At 36.7% G+C, this 23407-nt stretch overlaps 1 protein-coding gene across 1 annotated transcript in view; it reads right to left on the bottom strand.

The window, feature by feature from the left end:
• Window positions 1-23407, bottom strand: part of LOC113081088 (disintegrin and metalloproteinase domain-containing protein 12-like) — an 86286-nt gene that overhangs the window by 12782 nt on the left and 50097 nt on the right. The window contains exons 6-15 of the mRNA XM_026253135.1: window positions 21670-21856; window positions 19288-19353; window positions 18361-18432; window positions 17300-17469; window positions 16983-17067; window positions 13963-14111; window positions 2242-2419; window positions 1361-1450; window positions 547-742; window positions 353-461 (exon numbers count right to left, since the gene is read on the bottom strand). Coding sequence (XP_026108920.1) covers window positions 353-461; window positions 547-742; window positions 1361-1450; window positions 2242-2419; window positions 13963-14111; window positions 16983-17067; window positions 17300-17469; window positions 18361-18432; window positions 19288-19353; window positions 21670-21856 — 1302 coding nt within the window. The remainder of the gene's footprint in view (window positions 1-352; window positions 462-546; window positions 743-1360; window positions 1451-2241; window positions 2420-13962; window positions 14112-16982; window positions 17068-17299; window positions 17470-18360; window positions 18433-19287; window positions 19354-21669; window positions 21857-23407) is intronic.

The raw sequence follows: 23407 nt of genomic DNA, 5'->3' as shown, positions 1-23407 counted from the left end.
GTGTGAGAGAGAGACAGTCAGTCAATAAAGAACAGAATGGGAAGAACCTAATGAGAGAAATTCATTTCAGATTTAATTTAAACCCTAAACTGTCATTTTAAGTGAAAAACACTTTCAGTAAATAAACATGTAAAGTCCTTGGAGGTTTTTAAAGGTACATTTGTTTTTCTATCTTCCTGAAGTGCACCAACTAAAAGCAACATTCTTCCAAACATCTGTAAGATACAATAATTAATTTTGCAACAAATCAACAAACATCTGCTCAAATCAGGGTGCTATTTGTGAGCAAACCGAGTGTCCATCAGTCAATATTACATGACTGATATTTGTCATTTTTGATATTTTCTCTTACCGTGCTTCACATTTGGCGAATGATCCCTTTGCGTCTTTTCCACAGTTTCCATACGGATCTCCCGCTGAGTTGACTCTTTCGAAACAGATTCCTGGAGCTGGCTTTGCACCTGTTAAACACAAACACAAAGTTTTCACGTACACAGACCGATGCAGTAGCTGTTCCTCCAGGCCTGCGGGTGGCGCTGTCCTCACCCTGTCCCCACAGTGTGATGCACTGCTGCTCGTGTGTCTGGCAGATCCCGTTGTAACAGTGTCCATCCACACCTTGACAGTCGTGTCCATCGTGCAGGTAGACATTAGCGGGACAGTGAGGATCGGCACCTGTGCAAAACTCCGGCAGGTCACAGGAGTTACTGGACTCACGGCACGGAGTCCCTGCAGGCTTCAGCTACACAACAAACACATCATGAAATCTGGCAAATATATTAATGAGACAATATTTTAATATTAATAAGGCAATAACACAATTAAATCCTTTCAGTCAATACAAATTAACTGTTTACTTTTATCTTAATTTATTTATGTTCCTGGTTTTATTGTGAATGATTCCTCAGTCCATGTCCATGTTCTAAAGAATAAAAAAAATTGATTACTTTAGAATAATATGCACTTTTACTTACTAATTTTGGTTGCTTATTTAGGCATATAGTGTTTTAATAGCCAACTTCTGATAAGATTATTACTATTTATTTAAAAATAAACAAATAAAATTAAGCACAGTGAAAACAGCCATGATTTAAGAAAATGTTAACTTAAGTAAAATTTAAAAAAAGTAACTATTTAATTTAATATTTTGTATACTATTTTACATTGTATTAAATAACATTATCTATTATATATTAAATTATTATAAAGTAATGCAACATTTAATAAATGTTCCTGAATAAATGCCATCCTTAAGTTCATAAATACATTTTGCTGCACATTTTTAATTTAAGTACATTAAATTAGCAAGGTATAAAAGAATCAACAAATAAAGTGAATTAGGCTGAAGGTCAAAAGTTACCTGACAGTCTTCACAACACTGTCCATGTGCACAAACGGCCTCCTGTTTCAGTGTGCATGTACTGGCATTACAGCAGGGATTCAGACACTCCTGCAGAGACAGAGATTTAACACTCATAACAGCCGAAATATTTATAGAGCAGCATATTAGAATGATTTCTGAAGATCACGTGACACTGAAGACTGGAGGAATGATGCTGAAAATTCAGCGGCGCATCACAGGAATAAATTATATTATACAATATATTCATATAGAACACACTTATTTTAAATAACAATAATATTTCATAATTTAACTGTTTTACTGCATTTTTGATCAAATAAATGCAGCCATGGTGAGCAGAAAAGACATCCTAAAAAATATATTTTTTTTCTAATTGAGATGTTACTCTTTATTTGCTTAAGCGTACAAATCATGTCAATAATTTCCCAGATGTTTTTCTCTGACTGCAGGCTGGGTGGAATTTCATAAATTGTACATGAGCATTGTTGTCAGATGCAGAGACACAAACAATGTACGTTTTCAGCACTGCCAGCAACCTTTCAGCAAAGACATCACTGAACAGATTTAAACCCTCAGGAAGCACCTGAAGCATTCAGACACTAACAAAAGCTTTTCTCTACGGTCCTCGCAAAATCTCCTGGTCCAACGTGACAGATGCTTCTCATTCTTGCGCTTCTTCTCACAACGTGGTTACGGAAAACACTCGGTTGTTTATTTCGCTCTTGTCACAGATTTGGAGGAGCGACTGCTAATGATGCACGACTCACTGGAGAGTGTGAAAATCACAGCACATATGCGGCGCTTAAGGGAATCATGTAAATGTCTGCATGAAATATGTTTGCAAAAAGCGAAACATACACACATGAGCTCTGACGTACCTCCACATCTCCGCAATCGCACTGCTCTCCCTCCTCGACATATCCGTTTCCACATTTCTGGCCTCCGTAGAGCACCTTCACCTCCGGCATGTTGAACAAACACATGCCCACACCTTTCTCCAAACTCGCAGCGAGATCCTTCTTACTGCATGTACTGAAGACTGTAGGGAAAGGGTACCTGAAATAAATCAGATATATTACCTCAGTAATGATTTTTAAGAAAACAGACTGTTCAGTTTTGTGACATTCAACATATGCACATATAAATGGACCAATCAGGCAGTGGAAGTCTTGCCAAGGAAATGACATCACCCTGTAATTGCTGACTGGCTTGAGGACCAATGAAATGAGTCCCAGAGGAAAGAACAGCAACAGATAAGATATATTTACAAGTCCTTCGTCTGTAAGAAATCACACTGACTGGATTCACCAGATTGTAAATTGGAGGCAGCGGGAAGTCAAGTGTGTGTGCAGGATGACACAATATATTACACATGGTTTCACTTGGACCGAATTATCCAACAAACCAAGATTCTAATAGACTGGTTTGTGTTCATTTGTAGTGTTTGCTTATGCAAATATCACTATTACAACCTAGCAACTAAACAGCAATGCACACACAAAAACAATTAGTGAACACTTTAACAATTGTCACGCAACATCCTAACACAATTCCTTAGAAACCACCCACAGCACAAAAAAAAAAAAAAAAAAAAAACTCCAAAACATGCGCAAGCAGCCAAGTATAAAAAATAAAATAAAAACCCTTAGAACACCATAGCAACCTCCAAACCAACATTCTAAAAACCACTCAGTACAGCTATAGCAACCACTCTTAATGTCCTCGCAATGGTATATCAACATGTTAAAAAACACTCAGAACCATAGCCATAACAAACACAAAGAAACACACCAGTAACCACCAGTGTTGCCAACTTAGCGATTTTGTTTCTAAATTTAGCAACTTTTCAGACTACCGTAGCAACTTTTTCTTCCAAAAACACCTGGCAGCACATTTAGCAATTTCAACAATTTATTTGGCAACTTTTAGCAACTTTTGATAAGTGACTCAGACAATAAAAAGGCACACTTTTTGTATCCAAATTACACAAAAAGAGGAAGCCAAAGATGCCTAGCAGTACACATCATGTGACTTGAGTTAGCTGCTGTATGCAGGTGTCCAATTTAATAATAATAATTTAATAATTGTTAATTTACACTTTGTTAGTACCTTAATAATGTGATTGTTGATCAGTTGATCTGTAACCCCAAAACACAATCAATAATTTAAAATGCAGGTATAAAACCAATACAAAAAATTATTTCATACAGCAACATACATAACATGTTAAAGATAAACTAGAACACCAAAGCAACTCCCTTGCAACCACCCACGTGTTAAAAACATGCAATCGTATAACATTACCCTGTAATTAATAGCAAAAAAAAAAAGTCTGTGAAGATGTATCTGCATTTTTAATCCTTTTTTTATTTTAGTTTAAATTCACAAAAATCTAACCTTTCATTGGATAATGAGAATTTAAAATGGGGGGGGGGGGGGGGGTTCATCATGAAATAAATGTTTTTCTCTAATACACATTGGCCGCAATTAACGGCATCATTTTATTTAATACTTTTTGAAACCTCCATTTGCTCAGTTTAACATGTCTAAATTTTCTTGACACCTGAAAAGAGATCAGAGACCATTCCTCCATCCAGAATCACTCCAGACCCATTAGATTCCCAGCTCCATGTTGGTTCTTCTTCTCTTCAGTTCACTCCTCTTATTCTCTGTAGGGTTCAGGTCAGAGGACTGGAATTACTTTAGTAGAGGCTTGGTTTTGTGCTCAGTGACCCATTTCTGTGTTGTTTTTGAGGTTTGTGTTTGGATTATTGTACGGTTGGAAGATCCAAACATGACCCATTATAAGATTTCTAACAGAGTCAGTAACGTTTAGATTTTTTATCTGTTGGTATTTGATAGAATCCATGATGCCATGGCTCTAAACAAGACATCCAGGACCTCCAGTATAGGGCCACAACATAAAGAAAACCGCAGTATATTTCATTGTACAGATGGGGTACTTTTTCTTTCCGTGTTCACCAAACCCATCTTGAGTGTTTACTTCCAAAAAACTAATTTTTTGTTTCATCTGATCATAGAAGCCAGTCCCATTTGAAGTTCCAGTCATGTCTTATAACTGAATATGCTTTAGTTTGTTTTAGTTAGTTTCATTTTTCTTGAAACCCTCCCAAACAACATGTGGTGATGTAGGTGCTGTTTGACTATTGTTTTAAGGTTTTCTAAAACCTGAGACTCAACTATTTTCTGCAATTCTCCAGCTCTGATCCTTGGAGAGTCTTTATTCATTCAAACTCTCTTCCTCACTGCACATTAGTATGATTTTGGCACATATCATCCTAAGGCAGTTTCGTAACATTTTCTGTTGATTGGAAATTCTTAATTATTAAATTTTCACTGCTCTAACTCTCTTCTTAAAGACACTTCACCAATTTGTGAAGCTCAATTATCTTTTGCTGCATATTAGAAATATATTCTTTGGTTTTTCTCATTCTGATGGATGATTAAGGAAATTTGGGCTTTGTTTTCCCTCCTATTTATATTTCTGTGAATCAGGAAACCATTGCTGGATAATTTCATGTACATAATCACCCTGGAGTGCTCAAAACTGTGAACATGAGAACTCATAAGAATTTCTAGGGGTGCCAAAAATTGTGTCCAATGTGTATTTGAGAAAACATTTCATAATGATATTTCCCCCCATTTTAAATTCTTATTATCCAATGAAAGGTTAGATTTTTGTGATTTATTTTAAATAAAATAACAAAAGGAATTTACAACACAGATTTATTTTCACAGCTGCCTCTGATCATATTTACCAAAGGGTGCCAATATTTTTGGCCATGACTGAAGCAACATGTTAAAAAAAAAAAAAAAACACTCACAATGCCATAGCAACTGCTAAGCAAACACCCACAAACATTCTAAAAACACTTAAAGCACCAATGCAACTCAGAATGCAACAACAACCAAATAACAACTGCCTAGTAACCACCAACAAACATTCTAAAAATCACATAGCAACCACCAACCAACCTTGTTAAAAAATAAAACCGCATATGCTGGTTGGGTATGTTTTGAAACATGGTTTAAGCTTGTCATTAGTTGGTTTATGCTGGTTGAGTAACTAGCTCCTGCTCAGGAACAGCACATAACTATAGCTCAGGACCAGCTAAAACTACTTTAAACATACCTAACCAGCATATGCTGTTTTATTCAACAGCATTGTAGAGGCAAGTTTTGAATGCACAAACATTTTATTTTCTTCTAATTCTTAATTACTTTAGTTCTCTGTTTCTAACACACACACACACACACAGTAAAAGTGGGCCCACAAATCCACTCTGAATAGCATTGCTCCCCCGTGGAGTGTAACAAAATGTTTTGCCGTAGCATCTACATGACGAAATCCCAAGTTTATAAACATCCCAAGAGTCAGAGAAATTACATCCCTCGTTTCTGACTGACAGCGACGTGAGAGATCCAAGAGAGAAGCATATGGCACATATTAGGAGTCTGGCGGATGAGCTCATGATCATGAACACCATCTGTGATCAGGGAGGGTTCTTAGGAGGATTTAATGATGGTGATCGTAAAACTCTTGCAGGTGTGAATCATTACATTCAGCCAATTTCATTAACACACTGAACGCTACATCACTAAACATCCTGATGAATTAAATCAGTACGATTGGTTGAGTTACAACATACGCTATAGATCTGGAGGTTAAGTATTCAATGCAGACATTCTTACAACATACAGTATTATAAGAATATTTAAAGGGGGGGTGAAATGCTATTTCATGCATACTGAGTTTTTTACACTGTTAAAGAGTTGGATTCCCATGCTAAACATGGACAAAGTTTCAAAAATTAAGATGTACGTTTGAAGGAGTATTTCTGTTCCAAAAATACTACTTCCGGTTTGTCACAAGTTTCGGAAAGTTTTTTTCGAGTATGGCTCTGTGTGACGTTAGATGGAGCGGAATTTCCTAATTATGGGTCCTTAGGGCACTTCTGCCGGAAGAGCGCGCACTCCCGTATAGCAGAGCACTGAGAGGCTGAGCACAGCCTGATCAGAGTGAGAGCGTCGCGAAAAGTCACAAAAGAAGTGTGTTTTTGGTTGCGAGGGCAAGACAACCCTGCACAGATTACCAAAAGTGAAACAGCATTAAGGGACCAGTGGATGGAGTTTATTTTTACAGAGCATCAACGGAGTTGCGCAAGTGTTTTTGTTTGTTCCCTGCATTTCAAAGATGCTTGTTTTACAAACAAGGCCCAGTTTGACGCCGGATTTGCGTATCGTTTATTTCTTAAGGATAATGCAGTCCCAACGAAAAAGGGTCACGATCGTGTGTTGGAACCACATGCGGTGAGTAAAACTGCTTCAAATATCTCTGTGTTGTTAACTTAGCTATCGGCGCGTAAGCACATCAAGTAAACAACATGCGATGTTGTCATCAAACTGCACTTTCCACATGTACAGCTTAAAAAAAAAAAAAAAAAAAAAAAAGACGACATAAAGTGGAACTTAGTCATTTTCCAAAACCACTAAGCAAATATATACAGTTTCAGTACATACCACATAGAGACTTCGTTGCTGATGCTGCTCTTGTTAAATTTCAGCCTCTGGATCTGATTCTGGATCATAAATATACGCTGAATCTGACTGTTAGCCATGGTTTGTTTTGGATGATGGTTTTTTCCTCACGGTAATGTCACAGTTTCCACATGCTCTCAACGCAAAAGCCTACTGGCGCTCGTGATTCTTTAGCTCCGCCCACACGTCACGCCTCCAGCCGGTCGTGTTTTTCCGGGAAAAACGGTACAGACTATCTTTCTCTTATGAATATGATAAAACTAAAGACTTTTTGGAGTTATGAAGGATGCAGTACTACTCTATAGGTACTCAAGATTAACAGGATATTGAGTGAAAACGAGCATTTCACCTCCCCCCTTGAACTATTTGCAAAGCATGTTATGCAAAACAAATTACATTTTAAAATATATTACAATATAAATGAATGAATGAGGCATTTATTATGCATTGCTGTATACCCAAAGCGCTTTAAAATCATATGAAGGGTCAACCACCACCAGTGTCCAGCATCCACCTGAATGATGCGATGGCAGCCACAGTACAACCAGAGTAACACAACCAGAGCTCATCTTCAGACCGCACTGCTTTATTACACTGTCACGCAACATCATGCTTATCTGGCTAAAAATTAAGCACAGCCTAGAAAGTTGAATGTGTGTTCTTCAGACGGAAACTCATAACACGCCTGTTGTTGCTTGCTTTTCTTCTGGAGGTTGAAGATTCCTCGAGTCCTGTGTGACTGTGATGAGTTTGTATTTGATAATAGCTCTTGAATTACTGAAATTGTTTGGCACAGATGGCTTTGATTGGCTCTGATGTGATCGTGAAGTGTGTGACACGTCTCTGCTGTGAGATGTCATGCAGAGAGAAACATCTGTCAGTGCTGTCAAACACGTCGTGCAGCGATAGAAACCACACAAATCCAGGTCGTCTGGTTCTGCTCTGCATTTCCAAAATCAGCCTGAAAATGTCTCTCAAAGAGCACGATGGGATATATAACACATGAAATGTTTCATATTTGGCTGTTGCATTTGTACAAATTAACATTATATAGATCCTGTCTGTCTGTAAGCTTTCCAACAGATTTGGTTTTTGGATACAGGAAACTGAAACCATGAAGGTTGACATTTACCAGCTAAATACTGGAAGTGATGATACAATTTAGAGTACTCTTTTATTTTGATCCAATACCATGTACTATCAAGAAAACATCACTATGAAAGACATCAGGCTATGAAATACAGTATTTGATATTCAAGAGCCATAGTTTTTAGCAATTAAACTGAAATGCAAATTCCAGTAACTAAAGATAAAGATAAATCGTTCTTTAACATTTTTTTTTTCTATTTAAAGTTGACAAATTTTTCTGCTAGATATATATATATATATATATATATATACAGTCAGGTCCATAAATATTGGGACATCGACACAATTCTAATCTTTTTGGCTCTATACACCACCACAATGGATTTGAAATGAAACGAACAAGATGTGCTTTAACTGCAGACTTTCAGCTTTAATTTGAGGGTATTTACATCCAAACCAGGTGAACGGTGTAGGAATTACAACAGTTTGTATATGTACATCCCACTTTTTAAGGGACCAAAAGTAATGGGACAGATTAACAATCATAAATCAAACTTTCATTTTTTAATACTTGGTTGCAAATCCTTTGCAGTCAATTACAGCCTGAAGTCTGGAGATCAATTAGACATCAGCGTACGCTGGGTTTCATCCCCGGTGATGCTCTGCCAGGCCTCTACTGCAACTGTCTTCAGTTCCTGCTTGTTCTTGGGGCATTTTCCCTTCAGTTTTGTCTTCAGCAAGTGAAATGCATGCTCAATCGGATTTAGGTCAGGTGATTGACTTGGCCATTGCATAACATTCCACTTCTTTCCCTTAAAAATCTCTTTGGTTGCTTTCGCAGTATGCTTCGGGTCATTGTCCATCTGCACTGTGAAGCGCTGACCAATGATTTCTGAAGCATTTGGCTGAATATGAGCAGATAATATTGCCCGAAACACTTCAGAATTCATCCTAATGCTTTTGTCAGAAGCCACATCATCAATAAATACAAGATAACCAGTTCCATTGACAGCCATACATGCCCACGCCATGACACTACCACCACCATACTTCACTGATGAGGTGGTATGATTTGGATCATGAGCAGTTCCTTTCCTTCTCCATGCTCTTCTCTTTCCATCACTCTGGTACAAGTTGATCTTTGTCTCATCTGTCCATAGGATGTTGTTCCAGAACTGTGAAGGCTTATTTAGATGTTGTTTGGCAAACTCTAATCTGGCCTTCCTGTTTTAGAGACTTACCAGTGGTTTACATCTTGTGGTGAACCCTCTGTATTCACATGGTGAAGTCTTCTCTTGATTGTTGACTTTGACACACACATACACCTACCTCTTGGAGAGTGTTCTTGATCTGGCCAACTGTTGTGAAGGGGGTTTTCTTCACCAGGGAAAGAATTCTTCGATCATCCACCACAGTTGTTTTCCATGGTCTTCCGGGTAGTTTGGTGTTTGGAAAGCAACCAAAGAGATTTTTAAGGGAAAGAAGTGGAATGTTATGCAATGGCCAAGTCAATCACCTGACCTAAATCCGATTGAGCATGCATTTCACTTGCTGAAGACAAAACTGAAGGGAAAATGCCCCAAGAACAAGCAGGAACTGAAGACAGTTGCAGTAGAGGCCTGGCAGAGCATCACCAGGGATGAAACCCAGCGTACGCTGATGTCTAATTGATCTCCAGACTTCAGGCTGTAATTGACTGCAAAGGATTTGCAACCAAGTATTAAAAAATGAAAGTTTGATTTATGATTGTTAATCTGTCCCATTACTTTTGGTCCCTTAAAAAGTGGGATGTACATATAACAAACTGTTGTAATTCCTACACCGTTCACCTGGTTTGGATGTAAATATCCTCAAATTAAAGCTGAAAGTCTGCAGTTAAAGCACATCTTGTTCGTTTCATTTCAAATCCATTGTGGTGGTGTATAGAGCCAAAAAGATTAGAATTGTGTCGATGTCCCAATATTTATGGACCTGACTGTATATATATATAGAAACACACAATCTGAAAATTCAATGCAGTTTGATGCAAATTTATATAATATACATAATAAAATAAAATAAAGAAAATATAGAAAAAGATAAATCATTTTCTAATCATTTACCTGCTAAACAATTTGAATAACAAATAAAACTAAAAAAAATAATAATAAAATTACTAGTTAATTTTGTTTATTATAATTAATAATAATGAAAATAATTAATTTGATTAATTAGTTATTATAATAATTATTGTATCATATTATTATATATGTGGGAACATTACTTTAACGTGAAGATCGATCCTCTCGATAAAACATTATTATAAAAAAAAAAACAGAACAGCTGTGCTTAAAACTGAACTGAAAACCAGTGCTAAACCAGCACGGACAAGCATGGCAATTCGAACTGGGTTTGTAAAACCAGCTAAATATCAGCAGATTTTTACCCTTCTGTAGATAAAAGTATGTAAAACTCACTGCCACAATGCTAGGATGACGTTTCTTTTCTCCTGCTTAACCGGTATTAACAACAAATGATGGCAGATTTTTCATTTTGGGAGAGCTATTTCTTTAAACTAAACGAGTAACAAGTGTTCAATACATTCACTTTCTAAGCTCAAACTTTGGCAACCATCAGGTAAAGCACTGGGCAGCGTTTACCTCCTACATCCTCAGATCTACAGCTTATCTTTTCAGCATGGACCAGCGTTTGGTTCAGGATCCAGTTGGCTTTGCTTTGGCCATTAGTATGCAGCAGAGCCGCCAAATGCTGTGATGTTCACTGCGTTTCTGGCACACATACTGAGACAACAGGGCGAACGCAAGCAAGGAAATCTGGCTCGTGTCAGCCCTCATGCTTGCTGGACCAACTGTACCAGCGACGACCAGTGCCAGTGTGGTATAAGCCTGTGGGAGGGTGAGAGATAAGCAGATGCTTCTTCCTGCCTCCTGATGCCAACCCAGAGATCAGCGCTCAGCGATAAGCCCCAGCGACTCGAGTGTGTCTAAGCTCTCAAACACATGGATTGGGCTCAACACGAGGCCCACACAATAGAGATGCTGCCAGGGGGCACAGAGATCTCACTGTGAGTGGGGTTTGTTCTCTATGAGGGTATGAGGAGCTTCCAAAGACACTATAGTTGCACAGGAACAAATATAGCAGCATTAGGAGCCACAGAAGCTGGGAGCTCAGTGGAGAGAGTCGCCAACAGAGTCCTGCGGTAAACACTATCAGGATGTTGTGGCCTAGTGGTTAGAGAGATTGACTCCTAACCCTAAGGTTGTGGGTTTGAGTCTTGGGCCGGCAATTCCAATGGCTGCCCACTGCTCCATGTGTGTGTGTGCACTTTGGTTGGGTTAAATGCAGAGCAGAAATTGTGAGTATGGGTCACCATACTTGGCTTTATGACATGTGACTTTCATTTACTCTTCCTCATGTTGTACTGAACATGCATGAACAGTAAAAAATATATTTTCAAGAACACTGGGGTCCTGACAACATTGGACCCCATTGTATTTCGCATGTAAATGTTGTAAGTTTTGATTGTTACGTAAAATTTGGTGTCTTGGCCTCAGGCAATTTTTTTTTTGTTTCTAGCCACAAATTAAAATGTACTTTCATCTGATGTAGATTTTGAAATGAACTGAAATGAGATAAACATATTGCAATTCATTTCTCAAATACTAAATTCATTTTAAGTAAGGTAGCAAACAGGAAGCAAAATTGAAAAAAGTAGAGTTTAAATACCAGAAATATAGAACCTATAGAAATTTTTTATGTATATATGTTCAAAGAAATTCAACTTAATACATTTAAAAATGAAGGTCTGAATTTTTTTTTGTTTTTTATTTTTCTTCTAATTTTGATCCTGGGAATACTCAACTACAGGTTTATTTATTTTTTGTTTTTGTTTATGCATTTATGACCAATATGACCCGCTATATATAAATTATTTATATTTATGCATAAACATTTAAATAAAATGTTAACATTTACTTTAAATGACAAAGATCAGTTTAATTATAACAAAAATATTTAAATTCAATTCATTTGAATAAATTTTAAATTAAAATTTTAACTTTCCCAGAATGCATTACCTTAAAGTTAAAGGTCTTCAAATTACAATTCAGGAAATTTCTGTTCTTGTCATCCCAATTCAAGTAGACCTATTAAAATCAAATTTCACACTCATAAATTCAAAGGAGTCATTTCATATTTCAAAACATCACATGAAAAAAATCAGACTGGTGGCTTGATCTGTCAATCAAACAGTCTCTTCCTGTCTAAGTGGGCAGTGCTTGTTCAGAATAAGACTTTGATCGCACGCTGTGGTGATAAAATCTGGCTACTTGAGATTGCATTCATCAAACCTGTAGGAGTGAAGGAGCTGCTTCAAACCTCAGAGGGATCTTCACCACTCACGTCTTAATTAACACAATTATATAGATGTGAAGCTCCTAAACGAGCACCTGCTGCGATGTTAAATTCATTTACGCTTTGATCTATGAAAGCTCTTTGAGAGGAGACACATACTAATGCTCTGTAATGGAAAAAATATCCATCTTAATTGTCTGATTCAAGATTCTGATTTGTACAAATATGTGACCAATATGTTTCTTTCTTCTGTCTCTCTGGATCAGAGCTGTTTTTCTCGCCTGGTCCTTCATGACACCTCTTTATGAGCCCCTCATCGAGCGTCACGTTATGGGTTTTTCATGGGTGCAGTCCAGCTTAAACACTCATGCGGATGAAATGATACACACTAGAGGATGCTGGGATTGAGTTGGCCGGTGTGCAACCATCTGCCTCATCAGAAATCTAATGCGGCCTGCAGAAGTGTGATTTACTTGCTGGAATCACACAAGACAACTACTTTTACAGACTCAATACTGCTGCCAATCATTTCTTGGGAATGAATGTCTCTACACCTGAAATAGGTGTCATGAGAAATCACATCTGTTTCCATGACAGCACTGCCTCTTAACCAATCAGAAAGGCCCCTCTGCCTGTCAATCATTCTGCATGTTGAGTCTCCTGACCCCATTTCTCATCTCTCTTCTCAATTTCCTGTCATCACTGCTGTTTCTGTCCAACAAAAAGCCAAAATTTCAACAAAGTTGAAAATCTATAAGCTTTTTAGTCTTTTTTAAAAGTAGGTTTTATATTTATGACTGTATGTTATTTTAAACTTTTTTAGTTTTAGTTTCAATTAACTGATATATAAAACAATAACATTTACAGAAATCCACAATCACTTTCTGCATGTAAATATGTGCTGTTAAACAAGTGACACAGTTTATTCCTAAAAAGAGCTTGATCAAACTTTAATGTCTCATGAATTTAGTCAATATGTGCTAAAACTGTCTCCATGTTTAGTACAAATAAGTTTAATTCATCACAGGTCTCAGAACATCTGACCATAAAGCCAGCAATCTCGTCTAACAGATGACAGAATGAATTAGCAACACGTTGCACAAGCTCTGATGTTTTTAAGAAATGAGTCCCAGATGGTTTGTGTGACAGACGTCATGAACCAGCGGGGTCAACTGGAAGCATGCTAATGAGCATGTGGCTAAAGGCTAAGAGCTAATGCTGTCCCGCTGGGTGGGGTGTTAAAGTGTGCTGTTGTGCAGATGAGCAAATGGAGCTCATTATGTAGTAATGAGGCAGAAAGAAAGCGAACCACTAACAAACAGACTGAGCCGTCATGTGCCGAGCAGACAAACTTTACTGTGGGTGGAATGATGGTTTCCAAACAGGTTTCTGAATATGTCTGTCATTGGTTAGACAAAACAGACAGTCCCGCCCCCAAACTCACACCATTGGTTAAAACCAGAACAGATTAAAGTTCTAAAAGCATCACAGAGCTTCAGTGAAACAAACCAGCGAATGGCCTCATCATAGCACTTTAAACCAATATAAGAATATTTAAACATAAAAACTCATTTGCAGAACTGATGCAGTTTTCTCACCCAGTGGAGGGGGTCATGATACACCCGCCGCGGTCCACGGTGGCCCTGCAGCCGCAGCCGCGCTCCGGCGTGTCGTGGTTCATGCCAAAGTTGTGTCCGAGCTCATGAGCCAAAGTAACCGCAGCGCCGAGAGGGTTATCAGAGTGATCCTTAAAGACAGAGAGAGTGAGAATCAGAATATCAGTTTTAATTTAATGCAAATGAGAGCAATTCTTCCTCCGTGAACCCAGAGACTCGAGAGGCGTTATCCGTCCTGTTCCACCTTCCCTCCCCAGATTACATTTATCCCCACATCTCTCCTCTTGCGTGTTTGTTTTTCTCTCAGAAAACAGTTTCACATGAGTTCTGTAATGAGCAGACACTAACGGCCTTTCTAATTACTTTTCCACAAATCCATCAGAGCTGCATAAGTGTAGATCCGCTGCTGTAATTGCTCGAGCGCTGCCAGAACACCATCAGACCGTTCGGCAGGCTTTGTTTGAGGAAGGGTGTGTGCTGATGAGGCAGGACAGACACAATTACAGTCGCTTTGGTGAGGACTTGTCTGCCAAACATGTGAAAATCAAATTAAAACGAAGGAAAACGGCCAGATTCACTTCAGTTCTGAGTGATTGCTCGTGTCATATAATGAGCATGAGGAAAGTTTTATTGCTCAGAAGGTGCTCTTTCGGAACTAGAGAGACTTGGAAACCAAATACTGGAACAAAATGATTTTAAAAAGTTTGGGGTCAGTTGGAAATTAATGCTTTTATTCATTAAGGAAGCCTTAAATTGATCAAAAATGACGGTTAAGACTTTTATAAAATTTTCTAAAGATTAAATGCTTCTTTTGAACTTTCTATTCATCAAAAATCCTAAAATAAAGCATGGTTTCCACAAAAATTAAGTTATAATAAAACAGATCCTGAAGTAGAATGACAAGAAAATACTGTTTCAGTCTTTAAAATTTCATTTAAATTATTTAATTAATTTTTGGTGATTTTTACAAGCTATTTCTGAGTGAAAAATATTGATAATAATAAAAAAAATTAATGTTTCTTGAGCAGCAAATCGATATATTAGAATGTTTCTGAAGATCATGTGGCACTGAAAGCTTTAGTAATGATGATGAAAATTCAGCTGCGCATCACAGAAATAAATTACAATTTAAAAATATATAATTAAACAGAAAACAGATATTTTAGATTGCAAAAATATTTCACAATATTCATTTTTGCACATAATTTTAATGCAGACAAATAAATGCAGACTTGGTGAGCAAAAGAGTCCTCTTTTAAAATATATTTTAACCTACCTAAAACATTTAAATGGTAGTTTATATTGCATGTAAAGTATACATTTAATCAAAACCCTTTACGATTATTGCTGGCATGATCACGTGGAACTTTTTACCTCTTTAAGCTTTCAATGGGCATTTATTACCGTATAAATGTTTATGAATCCAGCACATTCTATTATGAGTTGCATTTGCATAGAAATGATGTGTGTTTGTCAAAAGAATTACTTAATTTAAATATGCATGATGCAATTTGCCTTCACACTAGAGGAGCATTTGACGGACAGGAGTGTGTTAAGCCCATTTAGAGGGTGTTAAAGAACCAGATCAGTTTTAAATCAAGCAGGAATACAGCAAAATGCATTTCCAGAAGTCTTGCTTAATGCTTATGTCCGAACGCAACGTGGTAAAAGATGCTATTTTCTCACTCAGGGTGTTAGGTTTTTTTTTTTTTTTTTTTTAGAGATGAACAAGACTCGAGCAAAAGTCTCCATTTGCACTCCATTTAATCTCTTTTCATGTCATTTTGTGAATTTTCTTTCCACTGTCTGTGTATCTCATTGCATTTTTTTTTTTACAAAGCTTGGGAACTTGTCATATAAGGACAAAACCTCATCACAACACAAGATGTCATAAGATCGTGCCTTGTTTTCTGTGAATTACTGTGGCTTTTATGGTGGCAACTCCATCACATCCGATGAATGAGTCAATGAAAAAGCATGCATGTCTGCTGTTTTGACTGACAAAGTTAAAACGTTTTGGAAGAAACCACATGTGACTATAATGATCTATAGTGGAGAATCTTCCTATAATGGGATTCTTGATCATTTGAGATGGTCCAGTTTACTTCAACACAGAGGCCAGAAACACACCTTATTCAAGCAGCAATGAAAGCAACAGGTTCAAATGTCTATGCTATGAAACCAGAGGTCTTATTAGTAAGGTAGCTGGCTATAAATACGTCAAGAGTTTAACTAACTTCAGCTGATTTGCTGAGTAAGAACACATCCAGCGCTTCCCCTCGATCTGTATCTCAGAGAGCTGTTTGATTTTGTGTCTCAGTAGGATGTTATGGCGGAGTGCTGTGTGATCAATGTGTAACGCTGATTTAGAGAAAACATCTCTAGACGGCCGTGCGGAGTGAGTTACTGTCCTCATCAGACAAAGTAAAGAAGGAGATGAACATCTAAAAGTTAGAACCGCAGCAACCTCAAGTAACCTCTGTATTCAAGAACTAACTGATGTCTGCAATGAGACGCAAATAAAATACATATAACAAAGACATATGACAAAACACACACACACATATATATATATAGTACTGTTCAAAATACTTAGGCCATTTGTACTTTCACCACCACCAACAACAAAAACAACAACAAAAAAAAGTTTTTAAGCCAGTTATTTTTAGATCTTTTGTTGTAATGTGTCAATAAAAAACTATTGCAATGTCTCCAAGATGCCTGAAGAAATATATAACACTATTTCATATAACATCTATAAAATATATATAATTCCTGCATTATATACAAATGTCAAATCAAGTACCTTTTTTAAATAAATATATCTCACATGCACTTTCAAAGCAAAACACCAAAACATTTCTCAAGATTCTGTGGTTTCAAATTAATCAACTCGTTCAAATAAAACAGTAGAAAGACCAGAAAAAAAGACAAAATTGTAAATGCTCAAAACTATCAATAAACCTCTCCGTCATCAAGAATGATTGACAGATGTCACTCACCATGACGATGCCCCCTGACTGCTCCGCGGTGCACATGCTCATGATAGGAGCCATGCCGATGGTGGTGCCCTGGAAGTAAACGCCACTGAAGAGGGAAAACAGGAAGTCATGTGACACACATGTTCATCTACAGCAGGCTGGGTAAACTTCCAATAGAAACAAAGCATTTTTTATGTGAATAAAACCTTTCTAAATAATAAATAGTGAAGCAATTCTTCCCAGATTGATTTGCATTGATTTGCACTGATTCTCATGCTGAGCAGCGTGCTGTTTTCCACCCGCCGGCCCTCAGCAGTAAACACGTTTAGCAGTCGAACCTGATGAGCTGAGCGTTATCGTGGGGTCTCTGCGGGAGCAGCTTGAGTTTTCTCCAGTCCAGGAACTCGTGGAGCGATGTGAACGGATCCTGTGTGATGGAGCATTTGTCCTCGTCACTCCACACTTCCAGCCCCACCAGAGCCACACGGATATTCAGAGATCTGTAAAACTGAAACACGCAGCGCTTGCCATCAGCAAATCAACTTAAAGCAGATGTTTTAAGGAGGAAAACCTGACAAAAACTCACATAAGTTTCACAAATGTTTACATAGGAATAATTTTCTAGCCACTTGTAAAAATAAAGATCAATTCAGTATAGCTATGCAAGAAATTGCTGTTTATATATTCAGGATTTTTAAATTTGTATTTCAATTTACATGTATATTTTCCGAGTTATAACTTATTATATTCTTGCATATTCAAGATTTTAAAAATACATTTGAATGTACAATTAAATACGCAGAATTATAACTATATATATTCACTATTTATTTTATAATTATAGTTAAAATATATTTAAGTTTCAACAACATTTTAGGATTCATTTAAATATATATATATATATATATATATATATATATATATATATATATATATATATATATATATATATATATATATATATATAAATGATTTATATGTATTTATTCAGATGTATAAGAATACATTGATTTACTTCAATACTTTGCATTCAATATTTTCAAAATATATACTATATGTGTGTATTTATATACACATAAAAATACAAACAATACATATACATATGTTATGTAAACAAAAACTTTGATTTTGTATGTGATTAGTCACGATTAATAATTTGACAGCACTAGTATATATGTATAGTATACAACACATTTCACACACAGACACACACACACACACACACACACAATGTTCTTGATGCTTTATTGCATCAAGTCTGGTTAAAATAAGTGCAATTGCAAATAAGAACAACTAAACAATATTTTAGGGGATGCATTTTCCTAAAAAAGATCTGTTTCGTGCAAGTATTATTCATTCATTCATTCATTAAGCATGTTGTCATGCTTTCCAAGTTTACCTTGTCCACATAGTTTGCTATTTCAGCAAGCCTCTGTTTCACTTTCTCCACATCTTTCCCCTGTCTCTGATACTGAAATGCAAAAGAGGACAAAAAGGTCTTTAAACTGCGGCCAATTGTGCCATTCATTGGCCTGCTGTGGTAAATGTCACATGAGGTAATTCATTTTCCATGGGCAGCGGCACACAGATGTCAAACGAAACACGACCAGCAGTGTTTGAAGTCCAGACTGTCAGTTCTACAAAATAAATGCAGACTGGAAATGTGTCACCCATGATTGCTGTGGCTGTTGTGTGAGTGACAAAAATCAGGATGAAAGCTTGATTGCTGTAAAATTAGCAAGAGAACAAATGCACTTTTTCTAACTCCTTCTCTAACATTCACCTGGTTTCAGTAGGTACAGCTGAGGAAAATAAAGATCATTCAACAAACAACGACCCTCTAATCACCTTAGGTAAGAATGATTCAAAATATACACATTTCAATAGTGACATAGGAAAAAGACATGGAAAACTTCAATTAAAATCCCAAAAGCAGCATGCACATTTCTGGTTATAAACGAAAGGCTATCAACAGATTCCCTCCAGACTCAAGACATTTGGTTTCTAAATGCTTTTTGTAAATTGATGGTTTCATGCACTTGACAGCCAATAAATCAGCTTATAAAACACCACTTTGCATGTGAATATATATCTCATGTTGTCTGGAACTAATTTTCTTTTACCTTTTGTAGTTTTGTTCTGGTTTTTGAGGATGAGTGCCATTATATGGTTAGCTATCATTTGCGCTGAGCATCGCTGATGTCTGTGACCCAAGTAAAACAGATCTGCGTTTCATTTTTGGGTCACGACCCACTAGTTCAGAGCCGCTGAATTAGATGATTGAAGGTTGGAGATGTGTGTGAGGTCAAGAGCGTCTCTTCATTACCTCGCGGTTGTCTGCAACGATTATCAACTCCACATGCTTGGTGCTGCTCTGGGCGTCTCTTTTATGCTGCAGAGAGAAGAAAAAAATGAGAGAAAGAACATGATTAAGAGAGAATTTCACCCACTTCTTCTGAAGGACACAGTTAATAGAGCCTGCACTCAAGCAGCTTTTATAAAATCATTTTGCATTGAGGCCTTTAAGGCACTGAGGTGACGTCTTCAGCTCTCTTCCGGATGTGTCCTTTATTAACAGAGCAGTGTGTGATTGAACATCCACTTCTGGGCTCAGCAATGCCCTTAAACTATATATTATCCACCACAATGTGCTTTCCAGGAGACCGTTCACTTTAACGGGTTTAGGATTGCCTGGCAATCTCATTTACTCAAGTGAAAGACCCACTTGTCTTTTATAGATATTATAAATGTCTCTTTTTAAATGAAGAGTATTTCAAGTAATTATCACTTAGTCATTCTTCGTTTTCACTATATTCCACATTGTAGGATTATACTGAAGTCATCAATAAATGAAATGACACCAATAGACATATGGGAATTAGTGAAAGCAAATGTTATATAAATGAAAACTCACTTCTAGTTCTTGCTGACTGATTTTCCTATCAAATCTTACGCATCAAAAAAAAAAAAAAAAAAAAAAAAAAAAAAAAAAAAAATATATATATATATATATATATATATATATATATATATATATATATATATATATATATATATATATATATATAATTTTAATAAATAAACAATAAAAAATATTTTATAAATATTTATTGTATTAATATTTTTAAAATACAATATTAAAAACACAAACAAATATTTAAAAACAATGCTAAAATTAAATATGTGTAGTGCAATATAAGTAGTCAAATGTGTAGTAAACTTTTACAATATATGAGACGTACAGCTTTTCCCAATTCTCAGTTTGTTTTATGTTCACATAACTCTTTAATGGGTCAGCCTTTGGTTTTAAACAATGGCTTTCTCGTTATGTGACAACTGCTTACTTAATAAAGACTTATGAAGTATTACAAGCCCCTATTAATTTTGCATATAAATTATATGAAGTAGCGGTTGTACAATTTTTCATCTAGTAACGTCTTCATAAACCATTTATAACATTCCCAGCTGGAGTGTGTAAAGAAGAGTGTTATGATTCATGAAAACTAGTAAATCCCCGAACTGTGAAGTGCACGTCTGCTGGCCCTCTGTTCAGACAAACTGGTCATGCATTGGACAATCAGATCTTTTAAATGAGGTTTAAACAAATGCAACAGGATCCAATCAGTGCCAGATGATGGTGGCAATGAAACTCTGTCTGAAAAGCTGTCTGAGACTATAAATGCGACAGAACAGACCATCATGAAAGTGACTCTTGCTTTCATGCATTTAGACTCAGTCCTCTCGCTTTTAATCTCGTATTGTTTCCACTGACTGGTCTTCTATTAATGGAAATAAAAGGCCGAACTCATCTGTGTCGGGTTTCGTGTTGAGAAGAATTTGGGTGTTCCACCTCTTTCACGTTGAAGAGGGAAGCTGATAAGCATGTATTTCAGTGAAACACTTGACTGCCACACCGAGACAGTATCTGCTGAACTATTGAAAGGTAGGAGCCTATTTCAGTCAGCAACAACATCAGGTAAAGAACATGCTGTTGGATAAATCCTTTTCAGGAGAAAATAAGATCTGTTTCTAAATCTCAAAAAATGCTCCAGTGTGTAAAATGTTAGTTTGTATTGAGATTCTGAAAGAGATGATCTGTCAGACTGAACTCAATGTCAACATTCAGACACAACAATCATTCCTGCCGTATAAAACACTTCAGTGCCCACAGCAAGAGACTGAATGTGTCCTTAAACAAAGAGTGATCTGTGACCCTCTGCATCAGAAGCTTCACTAAACACCCCACCTGTCTGTCATTGGTCAGGCAAGCATATAGTCCCGCCCCCAAACTCATGCTATTGGCTGAGTCAGTGACACTGTGTTTGGCTGGTTGAGAAATCAGCTTATATATATATATATTTTTTTTTTTTTTTTTTTTTTTTTTTTTTTTTTACTGAAAAAATTATATTAAATAGAAAAAATATTGTAAATATACTGTAGACTGTATAGTTTAAATCCAGTACATTTAATATTTATTTCCATTATGTGACGTATTTCACAGGAAGCAGGAAATTCAATAAGTATGAATGAGGAACTTTTATTACACTTAATGTTCATTTGCTAATTTGAGTTGGATGGATAAAAGCCCAGCCATACATGGTTTACAGCTAAATAGTCAGTTTTATTAAAAAATATGTCATATTAGTTAAGCAGATTCTACATGTAAAGAAACACTATTGGATGCTGATTGAGGTTTTTTCGCGCTCACCCTCCTGCTGTGAGAGCTGAAGACGGCTCCAGTAGTGTTCCTCATCTCTGTAGGGTATGAAATGTTGTGACCGTGTCCGCAGGTTCCCTGGGTGACTTTAAGATGTTCTCCTCTGTACAGCCGGTGTGTGTTTCCCTCTTCCTCCGGCTCCAGGATATATACTTCATGTTCAAGTGAAATCAGTCCCCTGTTGAACGAGACAATGAACAGCTTGACATCTAGATTAGTTCATATTACCATTATGCAGTCATGTAAACAAAAGAATAAATGATTAGAAATAGCAATAAAATAGAACCTTCATGTATTATTTTACTGGGAAAGTGAGGAGTTAGCTTGACATGTAAAAAAAAATAAAAAATTCTGTCATATTTTCATAATTTGTCTGGAAAGTTACTTTTTTTTAAATCAATAAATAAAATAATATTAAAATGGTCAAAATTACAATCTCTCACAATCTATGACTAGCAACTATTTCGACTTGCTAATCAGGAAGCAAATACAAAATTTTATTAAGTAGATTTATAACATTCATGCCGAACTACACCTGTTCTATTATAATGTGACATGTAACTTTACTGTAATTTTTTCAAAAATGTTTTTTGTATATTTTTATAATTTTGCTAGACCATGAAACACAAATTTTAACAATAAACAAAATAAATATTATATATATTATATATCATTCATCCATTTGTGGTCTAATGTCTGGACTACGCACATATTGCACTAAACATGAAAATAGTCTGCAATAAAAAAAAGTCTAACACAATCCATTTCTAAATGGGCATCTCCTGGAAATGTTGCTAATCAGAAAGTAAATATGGTGTTTTCAAGCTCTTAAGTTTGAAAGCATAGCAATTTTACCTCCTGCTATGAATTAAATTCGTAGCATTTCTGAACCGCATTTCCACTCTCATTATTGTGCTTGCAGATTTCATGGCCTCATATTAATTTAGAGACCATGTGAAATATTTGCACTTGTTTGAACAGCACTTTTCCCAAAATGTGCTTTCAAATGCTGAGATGCACTAATAAATTATGATTATTTGGAACTGCAGACACAGAAAAAGAGCGAGACAGAAGAAGCTTTCACAACATTAACACAAAACGGCGAGAGAAACTCTTCTCTGAGAGGAAGTGGTTTCTGTTTTCCCACAAAAAAAGACAGCGTGACTTTTTGGAAAGCAACTTAGTTCAACATCCAAGCCACTGTTGGTCAGCAGACGATCCCTTTTGTAGGATATTTGGCTATATAAATCTTCCCCCGAGCTCTAATATTACCACTCTGTGGTTCTTGGATCAGCATTTGCAAACCTTTCTCACACTTTCGAGTCGTACGCTGAATTTAAGTGACATTCTCCTCATCTGGGAAACGGCCAGAGCTTTGGGCTTTACCAGAAGTTTCAAAACTACATTCTCCACCGCATGAGATCCTCGTGGAAACCCTGGACGCTGCCAAACTAAAGCAGAAGCAATTTGTTTTGGCCGCTTCTGTTGGAGGAGACCTGTGCTGTGCTGTGTCTGTCTGCCAGGTGGAGAGAGACAGGTTACTGCGCCACAAAAACAGAGTCAAGATGAAAGAAAGAGCTGAACGATAAGCGCATTACTCTGGGGACGCTTTATCAGTCAAAGATCCTGTATGCCAGGGCCACGCTTTTTCTGTGGTGCATGATCAGTTAATATAAAATATGATGGTGATGCTCTGACAGAAGCTATTATATGACAACCACTTTCCTCA

Source organism: Carassius auratus, unplaced genomic scaffold, assembly GCF_003368295.1.
Source record: "Carassius auratus strain Wakin unplaced genomic scaffold, ASM336829v1 scaf_tig00033088, whole genome shotgun sequence".
NCBI classification, from domain to species: Eukaryota; Metazoa; Chordata; class Actinopteri; order Cypriniformes; family Cyprinidae; genus Carassius; species Carassius auratus.
Note: the sequence above shows the minus strand (reverse complement) of the source record. Positions and strands in the feature narration are given on the sequence as shown.